General features: G+C 35.7%; 1 protein-coding gene across 1 annotated transcript in view; it reads right to left on the reverse strand.

The window, feature by feature from the left end:
• Positions 1-3,051: 3,051 nt before the first annotated feature.
• nf2 (neurofibromin 2 (merlin)) overlaps positions 3,052-15,444 on the reverse strand; it is a 42,335-nt gene continuing 29,942 nt past the window's right edge. Inside the window, exons 14-16 of the mRNA XM_015378862.1 lie at positions 13,720-13,838; positions 12,031-12,190; positions 3,052-3,748 (exon numbers count right to left, since the gene is read on the reverse strand). Coding sequence (XP_015234348.1) covers positions 3,698-3,748; positions 12,031-12,190; positions 13,720-13,838 — 330 coding nt within the window. The 3' untranslated portion in view covers positions 3,052-3,697. The remainder of the gene's footprint in view (positions 3,749-12,030; positions 12,191-13,719; positions 13,839-15,444) is intronic.

Here is a 15,444-nt window from a genome sequence, read left to right on the forward strand (position 1 = left end):
AAGCTAATATTCGTGATGTCCAAATTGTATTTTATAACAACAAAAACCATCAAAATTATTTGTTTTAATGCAGACACTTAATTTCTTTGTGGTTGGACTGGATGCTGCACCAACTTGTTATTTGCCACATACTAAAATAAGTAGTTTTTCAAGATGATGCAATGTTAAATTTGACACTGTTTCCATTAGATATAAAACTAAAGAATTTTGTATAAGGAAATTACCATCCAGAAAATGTTCCTTTAATAAGGTAATGCAGTAACCAGTATAAGGTTTAAAGTATCTCTACTTAACATTTTTTCATGCATTAGTTTACTTTACAAAAATTGTTCTTTTACACTTTTTCTTGAGTCAAAAGCTTAATTTGAGACTCAAATGTGTTTTTAAAAAGTTGGATTTATAGTTATAACTTGAGTAATAAATATGAATACTTTTGACACCTCTGCTAAGGAGGGTAAACAACAAAAATTTGATCTTAAGAAGCTCCTTTTTCACTAAGGGTTATAATAAATCATTCTAAAGGAAAGATCAGCGGAAGGAAAAACAAGCAAAAGCCACAGGAATAACTAGAGTAATGAAAGCATTAATAGGAGGAGTCAGTGAAAGCTTTGAGGGGCGATCAGCAGGAGGGTCAACATATTGTTATAAATCTACTAGCAGGATCACAGAACTATGGAGGAGGAGATAACAGCTCATTCTTGATCTTCAGGTCCCTGCAGTGAGGGAGCATCAGTCGCTGGGTGCTGCGTGGGCTTTATTATCTGAATATTTTTTTCGGCTACACATCTGGCACTGTTCATAAAACACTTATCATGTCAGTATTAACACTTAACACAGCTGTTTTTGTTCCTTTATTAGCCTATTTTGGTTTAAAGAAAGCCTTTTTTATATTTTTGCTGCATTTAGGAGCATCATTGCACGGTTGGGACCATCATATTTGAGCAATGCCCTGTTGTCTTACTTGATTTATATTTTTAGAAATAAAAGGGATAATGTAGAACCGAAAAATTGCTTGAATCATTAAAAGGATTTTCCAAATTTGTGGAGCTTTTATTTCTTAATCGGGAGAAGCAGGGGTGTTGTAAGAGCGATGGATCCAATAAAGTTTCAGAAATCAGAACATTTTGTTTCATGGCTTCTCTGTTGTAGAACTCATAAACAGATCCTCTTTATCAGAGCATATAGTTTCAGTTAACATAGTAATTTATGCCATTTCTAACATAAAGGCATTACACATTTTTAACATATGAATATCTTGAAAGAACATATGTCAGACTTAATAAAAGATTTACACTTTCATGATAAATCGTAATTTATCAAAGGGTTGTATCACACGTAGAAATTGTTTTATAAACCGTTTTTATTTAAAACTTGAAAACCAGTGGTTTTTTTTTTAGTTAAATAAGGAAAATACTGACATCTGGATGCTGCATTATTAAGCAGTTCTTTGTGTTTGTTTCTGTGGTCAAACCTTTTAAAGATTTTAACCAATTGACAATGATGGTTATTCTGCAGGATATGTGTGTGGGTGTGTTCACCGCAGCACGGAGGTGTGATGTCAACCATGATCCCTGGAGAGGATGAATGACAAAGATGGGATCTTTTTTTTTTTTTCCCTATACCCCATATCACCTTCCCTTTTCCATCTCGCTCAGAACAGTACGGAGGGGCAGTCTGAGTTCTACCTGTCCCTGTAGATGCCAATCTGTCACAAATCTGACACCCCAGGGAGGAGCAGCCATTCTCCAGCTCAAGCCAAAGGTGACATGGAGCAGAGGAGCCCCTTAAATGTTCAGTCACTGCCTGTCTGAGGGCACCTAAAGCTGCAAGTCGGAACTTGCATTCTGCTGTGAAACACAACAGATGCTGACACAATGCAGGGGGTGCACCACATACTCCGTTCGCCCACACATCCGCATAAACACAAAAACCTTGTCACTCAGGCAGAGGGTACGTGATTCGACACAAGATGGAGGCAGCTTATGTAACTTTGGATTCATTTCATAGGTGTATTTGGGCGTCTGCTTGGGATGGGAGGAAGAGGCAGCAGCAATTTAAGGCTGATATTCAGAATAGGATAAAAATAACACAAAGATCTATTGTATTCAAAGGAATAAAAAATCAACTCAAAAGTAAATGTGTTTATTTATTTTACATGGATAACATACACATCTGATAGGTTTTCAGTAAAAATGCATATTAGGTGAAATAGGTTTCATTTCAATACTGCTCATCATCCCTTTTAAAAGCAGCTGTAAGAAAATTCATGTTTTTCACATTTGGTTTATATTTCCCAAGATATTTGCCTTACAAAAGGAAAGAGCAATTATTCAAAAATTCACATTAACTCAAAATATATGCTAATTAAAGTGGTTTTCTTTCTACAAACAAAATTTGCACAAAAAAAACAAAAAGACATTTTATATTCAGACAACCATCCAGTAGTTAGGGTCTCAGATTCATTTATTTGGGAAGAGACTCCCTGATCTATCAAAAATTCATTCACAATGTAAACATAGTTAATAAGGCCTCACAGGTAACAGGTCATCTGCATTCACCCCACATAGGGAGGCAGGAATTTCAGTGTTTAGTACATGCTTAATATTCTCCACGGATCATAAACTCCACCGATTTAATAAATGGCTCTTTCCATTTAATGTGGCAGAGAAATGACCTGAACTTAAAGCTACAGTGTGTAATAATTACAGGGATATACAGTCAGAAATGTAATATATTATACATAACTATGTTATTTATCATCATCTACGAGCTCAGCCTCTTAACCTTAATATGTGCGTTGCCTTAGAATTCGTTATTTATAATTACATAGGAGTGGGTCTCGCAGCCATGGAGGCAGACATCTTTGCGCTACGGCAGCGCAGAGCCAACAAACTAGCGATTGCGAGATCGCCCATTACGCTCGAAAGTAACTACGGCAAGTTGAGAGAGATGAACTGAGACGGTACTGAACAATAGATGGCAGTATTAAAATTATCTATGTAAACAAACCTCATCACTTGAGAAGGTAGGTGATGCAGACGTCGTGGAAGACATTTTGTCCCGTAACGCTCGCCGTACTGTTGGGGGGGGGGAAGCGGTGGGGGGGAGATGTTCATGTTGCTGCGGTCTGCAGTCTGAACGTTAGATGTCGCTAAAAATTACACACTGTAGCTTTAAGGCTGAAATATTCACTTTAAATGAAGACAAATTCTAACAGGACATAATATTTCCACTCTGTAGTGTTAGAGCAGAGGCGCGGTGAGAACGCTCCACATGGATTAGTAGATCTGGATATAAAGCTGTTGGTTTAGATGAAGTTAGTGGTTTATTTCCCCTGCTGTACTAAATAGCTCATCATTCATAATGTAGGTCACTTCAACTGGACATTATACATGAACGATTCCAAACTCCAAAATACAATCTCATTAGACTCACAGTGGAAAAGGAGCAATATGGCTTCTCCTTTAGCTGAGACAAACTATTATTTGACTTAAAGTAATTCCAAAGAAAATGTTTCAAAAACTCCTCTATAAAAGTCCATCAAAGTCAGTTTACTTCTTCTTTAGATATTTTCCCATTAAACTTGATGAGTTTAACGCAGTGGGAATCTGCTCGCTGGCTGTTTTCTTTCAGACAGTAAGAGGTTTGTAGTCCAGTCAGGAATGTAGAACAGAGAAGGTCCTCCTTGTTACAGAGTTTAAAGTTCTTCAAAAAAGGCCACCCTTGACTTGGTGCTTTGTAGTGTGAGCTGTGAACGACAAAAAAAGCCATAGGATGGTTTAGGAAAGTGAGATAAAAATAATGCATGCCATTTGAATGAATGAGCAATAACTGAAATCACATTGTGCCTGGAGAAGAAGTAACACACAGAAGTTTCCATACTCAGTAACTGTAAAAACACACTCCTCAGAGTGTTATACTCTACACATTAACAGAAAGTACTGCATAACTGTAAACATACAGAGAAAAGCATACAGTTACTTACTTTTGCAAATACAAAACTTAAAAGTAAGACACAGCCCAGAATTAATTCATTGCAATTATCAGTCTTTGGAAACAGGAATATACTTTTAACATCCTACTAAGGATCTTTAGTCTATGCACTCCAGCTGCCATGAATCAGTGCTTTGCATGTTGATGGATATGATGGAATTTGATGCCCAATATGCTAAAGCTCAGACAAAACGCTGGAAACCTTCTATTGATGGACGAGAAAGAGATTAGAGTAAAAAGTGCATCTATCTCTAACAGTATTGGCATCATATTTTCCTAACATGGTTTAGCCCTGAACACATTATGGAAGCTGATATATAGGCTGATGGAAAGATCGACAAGAGCTCAAGATTTGTAAACAGGTGAGCCAGACTGATGATGTGTAAAACTCTTGATTTATTTGTAAACAAATCTGGGACAGCTCCTATCAAAACCTGTCCAGAAAAGGGGCAGGAATCAGGAATTCTTAGAAACATAATGTGATCTATATCTAAAGTATTCTTTTTTGTTTTTGCACAAGTCTGTCCTGCTTACTATACATGCTCTACGCGACTCCAAAACGTACTATTTCCCAGTGCAATTTTATTGTGCATTTCCCCCCAAAGCTGATGTGTTTTACTTTGTAACTGCATCTCTCTTCCTGTCACATCCATGAAATTGCCGCCGAATTGCTGCGTAGTCAAACTAAAATAGACCAGGGGTCTATCTCAGTCGCAGCTACGCAAGCCGCCTTGCGTAAAATCAGATTGGAACAGATCGGATTCAAAATCAGATTCAATGTGTTCTGGCCTTTATGTTTGCACTGCTCCTGCTGTTCTTCTTTCAAAGTGTGTGAAAATCTCCCAGAGACACACCCCAAAAACTGGCGGCTGATATTGTAGTTGAAAAAGTTTTAACACACTGGCTCTGGGTTCTATGCAACATACTCTGCAAAACAAAATTTAAAACCCTGTATTTTTTTAAGCGTTTGGCACCACTATGTAATTATCCATCATATACATGTAATGTCCAAATAAAACTAAGCAAAGTTTGAGGGGGTAATGTAGCAAAATTGGAAAAAGTTCAGGGGATATAAATACTTTTTCAAAGCCTTTACTCCCAGTAAATGCAATGTGACGCAGTCCACAGAGAAGCATAAAAAAACTGCAACTGAATGGTAAATAAACCCTCAAGGATATAAAATTATTACTTAAACCTGGTTTTCATAATGTTCCAGCTGTCAACAGGCCCTTTGGAGTGTGCATAAGGCAGGAAGCTGTGGCATCCTGGCAGCGCTTCTTTTCATGGGCTGCGTCATGGCAGTCTGCAGTGGTGTCAGGGTTTGGAAGTGTTCCACTATTCACATTTCTCAAACTGTGACGATTCAAGGATCAAACGCTGCGTTTTTTTCCTTTATTTCACACCCTGGATATGGTGCTTACGTCAAATGTTCTTCCGAAACATTAAAGAAAGAATGTAAAAAGGTTCATCACTTCAGAAAAAAAGTAGAAGAACCAAACTTGAAGGATCTTTAAGGTCATCCCATTAGAAATTTAATTACAGACTGCAGAGCCCATGGCGGTACTGCTGTCAGGAGAAGGCTAGACTTTAGGGGTTTTGTCAAAGAGCATTAAAAGTCATCGGCCCCATTCTGCTCTCAGATAAATTATAATGAAGAGCAGGGTATAAAATATTTGTAAAGCACAACCTGCGCATGCAACGTACAACCTATTATGTTTATCTTATTCTGTACTTTTTTTCCTGTTACTCCTTTGCTTTTGCTCTAAAGCATCTTGTAAGTCTCTAAATCAAATTACAAACATTTTTCCTGTAAACTTCAAATTTGAATTGCTTTTACACTACTTAAGTTTAAAAGCCCTAAAGTAAATTCATTTCTTAAGCATAGCTTAACCTTCTAACATGTCATATTAAAGCCTGTTATTCTTTATGTTTTGCTGCTCTTTCAGGAATTGTAGGGTTAATTTTTTTTTACCTATTTTATGGAACATAATCGTTAATTACTAAAGTAAAAAAGTGAGTACAACAACCAAAAAAAGTGGATTTATCCAATTATCAGAAGTTTTTTTTAAATCCCTTAATTTAACCCAAAAATACAAAAATGTACCAACTCTATATCATGCTGTTAAACAGTCATATGTAATGATGGCCAGCAACAATCATCAGGGAGACAGAGACAATTTAACCCAGTTAGCCCCAGCGTGACTAAAAATGTACACATAATTCAAGTCATGTAAATGACAACATGATGAACTTTTTTTCTGTTCTACAAAATGCACATAGTAGAATGTTAAAAGTATACTTGCATTACCACTGTATGACTGCATGTAAAATAACTGAAGCAAAACAGCAGAAGAAGACGTGAGAGGTGAAAATGCAAGGGAATCGATTAAAAAACATCAAAATGGAACATGGCCATCAGTTTAAGGTCTGATAATTATACTTGTCAGTACTCGTTACATCCTTTCATTAGTGTCCATGAACCATCAAAGTCATAATATGAGACAAACGGGTAAAGCAGAACCGCTTGCTTCAGGGACGCTGTATTTCCCAAAGTCTCTGTGATTGGTTGAAAATGAAATAGAATCGGTGAAAGAAGGTTGCATGCCAGAATAGTTTTGCGACATACAATCAAACCCCCTCAGGGTCTAATTTTATCAGCTCTCCTTTAATACAATGCATTTTCCCATTAACAATGTGTCCATATGATCTGATAATATGACATCTGGTGACTTGAGTTCACTGTGCAGGAAAACAAGGTTGATGCTTTTCTGGTTTGATTTTTAAGCTTGTTTTTTTCTCTTTTTTTAACACTGGATTTTGATGAAAACCTGCATTGTTTGGTACCTATTGTTCTTTTTTTATTTGCATCCATTGTCCATTCATGACAAAAAAAAAACTGGTATATAAATTAATTTGCAAACTGTTGAGATTGTTTTACTGGGAGCAGTTTGCTGAAGTGCCAAACAAACACAGTAATGCTGTTTTAGGTCATTCTCTGCAGGCTAAACTCGTCCTGCTTTAGAAAAATTTGCACTTTGCTATGAATGTTATCATTTCTGGAGACGGATGCTTCAGCTGCCCTGCTCAGCTCTCCACTGTAATTGTCAGGGAATATCTGAGGCAGTCTCTCTCTCACGGCTGACATAATTATAAAGGGTAAAAATAAGACTTGTTGAAGCTGAGGTTCATTACACAGACAGTGATGTTCATGGCTTGCTGAGGCACACATTAAACATCACAGACACTAATGCACCAGCATCAGATATTGGTCCAGCTAAGTCAGGAATTATTGTTATGCTATAAAACACAATGTATACATATTTAACTTTTCTAAACTTAAAACAAATAAATACATTTAACTGTATAGCGTGGCATGAATTTCCACTTTTTCCTCTCTTTGAATTTTAGGGCAAAACAAAAAACAAAAACCTAAACTAAGTTTGATTTCTACTCTGCCTTGGTTGAACAGATGTTTTCATCAATTCAATTCAACCATTTGCAGCAGATAAATGCTGACTCATCTTAGGCAACAGAGAGTAGAGAGAGTCGGTTTCCGCCCTGGAAAAAGATGTTTGCTAACAGGATTTAAGTGTTGGCCAAGGTTTTTATTAGACTACTGGGGATGGAGGAGGACAGTTTGGGAAATCTGGGTTATTTCAGGGAAATGTCGATGGGGGTTATAAGCAAATCCAGTTGGATAAAGAAGAAAGTAAGCGGTTGGATTCACTGAGCAAAATCTAAAAAAATAGATTGTTCCTGCAGAGAGCCAGACTGAATATTACTAGAAAATGTAAATCCTTGACCTCACATTTGTTTAATAATCAAACATAGCTGCACACAGATTAATTTCTCTATTTGGTGTCTACAAATATAATCTGTGAATGACTGATTGCAAGTTTGTATTCTTTGAAAATAAAAAAGACTTACTGCATCTGCCATTTACCACATGTGGTTTGGCACTTTGTGATTTTACAGATTATGCAAAAAAAAAGAAGAAAAAAAAGTGTTTTCTCTCTTGAGGCTTCCCTTTGAAGTGTGGTTGTTGTAAATGAGCTTTTTAAAAGAGTCCAGCACAGGCAGAGCAGAAACCGTGACCAGGAGAAAGGAATAGGAGCACTGATCCGTATTAAGGGAACGTTCATTAATCATCTTGAAGGGAGAAGCAGTGTGGACACAGAAAAAGCTTACCTAGGGTTACTGCTGGTTCTGATTCTTTCCCCTAAAACAGTTTGTTCCGTTTCACATTATCTTTGCTGTTGTGTTCCTGGTGTTTAATGACATTTAAAGCTTTAGCTTCTTCCAAAATGACATTTTCTCTTATGATTTTAAAGACAACTAACCGACTCTGGTGCTCTACATCCAAGATGCTTCCAGAGGAACCAAAGCAGCCCCACAGCATTACTGAGACACCTCCATGCTTCACTGAAGGCAAGGTGTTCTTTACTGTTCAAGCTTTTTTCTTCCCCCTCTGACCATATGCTACTTCATACACCCAAAAAGATCTAATTTGGATTAAGCTCATAACAGGGTAAAATTCTAATTTTTTTAATGTATATATTTTATTGCTAGTGAAGATTCTCCCTTTTCAGAGGCATATGCCAGTATCGGGTATTGCAAGCTAACAAAGTCTCAATGACTCCCCATTACTAAGGGTTGGACCTGTTCCTTCGGTTCAATTTCTTGTTTTCTAAGCAATAACAAGGCTTTGTTGAGCTACTCTGTAAAGTTTGGAGCTTCAAGCCAATGCAGAAATTTGGAATCGAAAACGCTTCCTGGATGAGAACGTCTTCAAAGTTGGAAAACAAAGTCCAGTGGTTTGTTTTTTTTAACTTTTCAACTTTGTTTGGAAAAATATATTTTATTTTACATATGATAATTTTATTTCAATGAATCACTTTTTATCTCTTTATACTCTATGCCACTGCAATGTAATTTATTTGTCTTTTTTTTTCTCCATATGTTCGTACATCACTTTAAATTTCCTTGCCATTTAAATATGTAATATACGTAAACTTTCCTAGCTATGACTAAATTGAGGCTGATATTTTTCTATCGTTCATTAGGGTCAGTCATGGCATGTTCTAGGTGTTTAGACATGGAGAGCTTCTGTGGAAACCGCAGCCAGAAACAAACCACTGCAGATCTTTTGCAGAGCTTCCTGCATGGCCAAAATAAAGACTTTTTTGAAATTAAAAATTGCAAACCAGTCTTCCAGTCAAAACTATTTAAGAAAGAAGTGAAGAAAAAGAAATTAAGCTGCAGGTATAAGAATATATCAGCTTCTTCAAATTCAGCCAAATGACCCCTACTGTTTGAAAGGACAACGGAGTAGATTATAAATCAGAGTGTGGAAAGTAAGCAGCTGGACTGCATTACCTGTTCACAAAGAGGTCTTTTAAAATGATTGTGTAGTTCTCACTGTGGATTGGATGTTTCCATTTATAGGCTATTGTTTGGGATATCTCAATAAAAGCAACAACAACCAGAGCCGCATAGCAGGTGTTTTATAAGCCAAATCTGTGTTTAATGATCATATGGATTTCCCTATCCCCCTAAACATCTGTCTTTGTTGAAACATCTGTACATTAGCGCAGTAAAAGAGAGTCCCCAATCATTGGGATGTTCTGTTGGTGGACGGAGGAGATAGATGTCAACAAAACCCTTTGGATTGATCCATAGCTTTTTTCCCCCTCTATTTTCCTTCTCCTTGTTTGTCACCATGGTGGAGCGTGCCCCTGCCATCTCAAACAAGATGGATGCTGACCGAAACTGGTTCTATTAAAGTAGCACTTCACTTAGCTTTTTCTCCTCCTTTGTGTCAGAGGTCCCCCTATCAATCCAGATGACTAAAGACCAAGTTGAAATCAATTAGCACTCTGTTAACAAGTATATTTAACACCCAGAAACAAAGCAGAGAATGTGATCTACTACACTGTTTGCTGGGAACATAACTCAAGTATTCAGTAAGAATGCTTTATCCAAATTAGACTGGTGTTAGAGAGGGAGATAAAGGGGGTTCAAAAAAAGAATGGAAACAATTAGAAAATTAAGCACCACCTCTCACCTCAGCTCTCTAAAGGTTTTCATTTGATTATAGTTCCTACTGGAAATCATTGAGAACTCTTAGAGTTCAGATTTTAAGATAACAAATGTCTACCAATCACTGAGCAGCCTGAGGAATGAACAGGGAACCAAATTAAGAACGTTATGAGATGATGGTCGGCGAATAGATTCCCTGCTTTGATATTCTGGACTGTTGCACAAGACTTGACTATTGATGAGATGGTTCGAAATCTATCAGGTTATTTAGCTGGCATAATAAACCAAGCATTAGCAACAGATGTCATCATTAAACTCTTCTAGTTATTATTCACAAAGTTTTGCACAGTTATTTAGGTTCAAAAATCTGTTTGTTGGACATTTTAAGCATCGCTATATCACAAACCAGTACTTCCTCTGTACTGTAGATGTATGCTGCATTTGTTTGTCAATATTATTATTTCCTGCTCATGAGCTGATCAGTGAGAGATTTACATGTTCAAACATGCGTGTTTGAGTAAATACAGAAGAAAAATCACAGCTTTCACTTAATAAAATTAGTTTAACAAAGAATAAGTCCTGTTTTCGAAACTTGGCAACATTTTCTGTTATTGTTTTTAAATGTGTCTCATCTGCCAGTCTTGCACTTTTAATCAGTTTCTTTGTGCCAAAGAGAAGCTTAACAGATGTGCTTTATCTGCTTTCTCTATATAGCTCCACTTTTTTTAAGTTATTTCGGGAATATTTCAAATGCAACCGATGCGAGAACTGCCATGAAAAGGAAAAGAAGAAAACAAGAAAGCGAGAGAGGTTAGGTGAAAAGTGAAAAGGGAGAGAAGAACAGGAAAAAAACAACAAAGAAAATATAACATAAAATCCTCTTGTTGACATTTTTTTAACACCTCAATAAATTTTGCTTTACTAGCAGAGCATTTTCAGAGTTGGTATTTCCTATTCTAAAACTGGGATTCATTTCTGCAAAGGGATGCATGATGTTGGTGGCTAAAAAAATTGGCTTAATTTAATCAATGCAAAATACAAATGAAAAAATAAGCAATTTCCAATGCATTAGAAATGTTCACAGATAGCTTAAATGGGCACATAATTCAATGCCAAATCGAGCTCTCTGCAAATCCAACAACAGCAAACCTATGACTTTATTAAATAGATATTACAAAAAAAATGGTTGCAGATGACTCAACAGCAGGATTTTCTTTGTGCTCATCTGTTACAAACTGACTCAAATTTTTTTTATAACACAATGTATAGGAAAATAAATAAAATCTAGGTTTTTCAATTGGCTAATAGATATCGTTCCATAAATGGTATGACGAATATTTGTTATAGTATTGAATTGTTATGTTGCAACAGTTATTCTAACAATGAATGTATACTTTTCTAAATCCATTTAGCTAGCATATATGCCTGCTTATACAGTTAACTGATAAATAAAAACTAATTTGTATAACTAAAATTTGGGATTTTGAAAATAAATTGTTGACATACAAAGCGTATTAATACTACTTCTGCAAAGCTGATATTGTGATGAAGATGTATTGTGCTGTTCTTACTCAAAAGCCCCTACTTTGAGCTCGATCTGACAGTGACAAGCAGGCATGGGAGAAGATGTAACTACCTAAACAGACAAACTGCTGTCAACTTGAATGTAGAAGCCGTTTTTATTTTTACGAATGAAAGCAAATTAACATTTCAACCATGATAAATTTCAGCTTTTCTATCAAATCCTGCCAGAGACATGTGGTTTCTGAGTGGTAAAAACCCAAATAGACCTCCTCAGAAACGTGTTTTTGGCCCTAACAAATATCTTTAAGTATATATTTTATTAACAATATCTGAAACTTCAGACAAATGCTATGAAAAATACTCGTTTGGCTGCAATATCTCATATTTGTCTAACATTCCAGTGTTCAAGTGTGTTAAATATAATGGTCATAAATATCCTGGTACATGTTGTAGTTACTGCTAGTAATGACTGACCTTTTTAAAGTTGCTGTGCTTGCTGGTTCCCTGCTCTGTGTTCTGGTTGTGGATGATGTCCAGAGGAGTCTCTCTCTCTTTCAGCTTTAGACTCTCAATTTCTGTCTTCAACTCATTCAGCTGCTCTTGCAAGTGTTTGCTTTTCTCCATATACTCAACTCTGAAAAAAAAAGAAAAAAAAAAGCACAAAATCTTAAAAATCAACTGTAAAACAAAGCAACAATAATCAGAATGATTGAAAGACACTTGATTTCAAATAATGACTTTTTACTTTATGTGTTATAACCAAGTAAGGGGAATATATATTAAAACATGTGTTCTAATCACAGCTGTAGTTTGTTCAGTGCCAATACTGCAAACAACTGTTCTTACATATGTCCAAATATATTTATATTTATATCGAAATTTAGCTTTATAGGCTCACTCAAAGTAATGATCTGAATTTTAGTAAATAATCTATGGAGGCACCTAAAGGTCCGAGTTTTTGCAAGAAGGCCTTCAAACCTAAAAGATGGAGCTCGTCATAGAAATTTAGAAACACAAAAAATGCTGGTTTGCAATTAATGTATGATTGATAGAATGGCATCTAATTAATTCTACTGATTCTTCTGATGGAGTAAATAGGGCATCTCATTAAATGTTTATAAGAATTAAAAAGAAAAGCTTTGAAATTTGTATCTCCTTTTACAAAAACATATTATCTCTTAGGAGTCTTATTTTCTATTAGAAATAAAACTCTTTGTTTAATAAAAGTAACCCTGAATCCACCAACCGTATGAATGAACTTGAGCTTAAAGATAAAAAGACTTTATTCAAGCAGTCATATTGTAGATATTAATATGTTTTGTTTTTTTTATAAGTTAGAGCTGAAATAATTAATTAGATTAATCGTAATAATCAGCTATTGAAATAATCGTCAACTCATTTAGCAATGATTCAATTCTAACTAGAGTATAGACACTCTAAAATGTGCCTTTAATTGACAGAGCACTCTACAACAATTATACAAATATTGGAAAAAAATCTATAAACAGTTAGCATTTAAGGTAAAACTTTTTCTTCTGTCAATATGCTCTATCCAGAACTCCTCAAGTGGAAAAGTTTTAATTTCACATTTTAATTCTGCAAAAAATCTACAAAATAATTGTTAATAATTGCAGAATTTTCATGCATAGAATGATAATTATTCCACAACATCTAAATTATGAAGGCCCTTTTCAATAAGAATATAGGTAACATCAGTAATTTTTTTTTTATTAGAAATCATTCATTTGTTTGCAATCTATGCCCTAAAATTGTAAATTTTCCAACCAGGTGTTTAAAGATGACCTAACAAACTTATCTATGAGCACAACCAGATTAATTGCTGTCTAAATGATTTTGCATGCGGCTTTATTTCCCCGTAAAGCTTATTTTGATATATGAACTAATTGTAGGCTCCATAATTAGACACAGAGGTGACGCTAAACATCAACTAAACTCTATAATCAAAAACTGTATATTTAAAACTAAAAAGTTCCTCATGGTTTACCCCCGTACCTGTTCATATCATTTGAAAACATTTAGATAAAATGATTTCCTTTCACTAGTTAGTTTTTCTTTCCTTCAAAGCAGTCAATCAAATTCAAACACGGAGCTGAATAGTCCAAAGGGGGTCGACTAAGCTTCCCCAATGGATGAGCAACTCACTTCTCCTTTTCAATCTCCATGGACAAACGTTTCATGTCGGTGTCTTTGAAATCAAAACTGAGGTTTTCTCTGCTGAAGTTCAGGTCTTGAGGGACGCTGTCAGATGGAAGTCCAGGTGACTAAAAGACAAAAGAAATCAAAGATGGTCTTCTGATAAATAAGAAAGTGAAAAAAGATGGAAATTAACTGAAAGATAAAAAATAACACCAGAAAAAAAATTAAAAGTGGAAGAAGACCACATAAATTATCAATTTAAATGCCCTGAAATACAAACACAACTGAAATGAATTTTTATATTACATCCTGGAATGGACTGATTAAAGCTGCTGTTATGCTGCCTTCTATTTGGCCACATATGCTGATGACTTACAAAATGTGTCACACTGGTCCAAACCTGCAGAAAACAATGAGGATTCTGAAGCACACCATGTCTAGCCTTATTTTTTAAACATGCGTCATATTTTGGAAGCACTCCCTTTCCAAGGATTCATTCACACCCCCACATCTTGAATCTCAATTCTAGTTTTTTTCTCATATCCGATCTTTTTATCCTGGTCTTAATACTACTAATTAAACACAGTCGCTATCAGACTGCAGCCTGAGTTGAAGTGATCAGCAAACACAGAGGAAGAATGTAGAAGTCACACAGTGGTACACTGTTTTAGCCATGATGAACGTGACTGTCACTAGGAATATTGAATAAAGCTTTGTTGAAAAACACAGAGAAAATGTAATGGTGTGTAATGTTGACCCAGTGTTATCATCAAATTCCTGAGTAACGGCAGTGTACGGTATCATGACCACATTAACGACAGCTGTTTGCAAGGAGATTAGTGGATTTGTTGTGGGAGCCCTGGCAGTGACATAAAAGTCAGAAATATGACCTATGAACGTTCAGATGGCAAATGCTTTTAAAAACAAAAGATAAGTATCCGATTTAGTGGCGGTGAGTGAATATTCCAAAGTAAAGGATCTTCTGTTACTCAATTTAAGTTTCATAATATTGGTTAATTGCTGCAGTTTACATTGATGTCCTTTAAATTATGTGTAAACAATGTTACACAAATATGTCCAATGTTTGTATATGTTAAAAAAAAAAAACTTGCAGCCTGACTGAAATATGGAACAAAATAAAACAAAACATATATGTATATGTCTGACAGCATTAAATGCAAAGTAAGGCCAGACAGGAGCATTTTTTATTTTTATTTTTATCTAATGCAGTTGATCTTTGGGTAATACGCAATAGTGTGACGAGCTATAAGAAATGGACTTAAAGTGTAAATTTGCTACCAATGCACTCAGCATTCTTCAATCTAAATATATACAGACAGATATGGTCCAACTGCGGTTGTGGTTCACTAGCATTATAGAAATATAAATGTGAAATATCATGTGTGCAAACTTTTCCTTACATAATAAAATACATAGTAATGTAGAATGTAAACAGAATCTGTATCCCTTTGCTATCTTTTCTGTGTGCGCACATGTAAAGGCAGATGACTGTGTTATGTGGGTTGTTAACATGTTGGGAGCTCTTGCGTGGGCGGACTTATCTGCAGCCTAGTCTTATGCAAGTATCACCAGTTTAGTTTGGCTTTTACGGGTTACCTCAGCCCCTGTCAGTGTGTGTTTATCTTGTAACATGCATGCTTTCATGAAGCCAAATAGTGAAAAGCAGAGGCATGACAACAATATCTCTGCTTTAACAAAAAGTCATCAGTC

Source organism: Cyprinodon variegatus, unplaced genomic scaffold, assembly GCF_000732505.1.
Source record: "Cyprinodon variegatus isolate N-32 unplaced genomic scaffold, C_variegatus-1.0 Scaffold180, whole genome shotgun sequence".
Taxonomy (NCBI): Eukaryota; Metazoa; Chordata; class Actinopteri; order Cyprinodontiformes; family Cyprinodontidae; genus Cyprinodon; species Cyprinodon variegatus.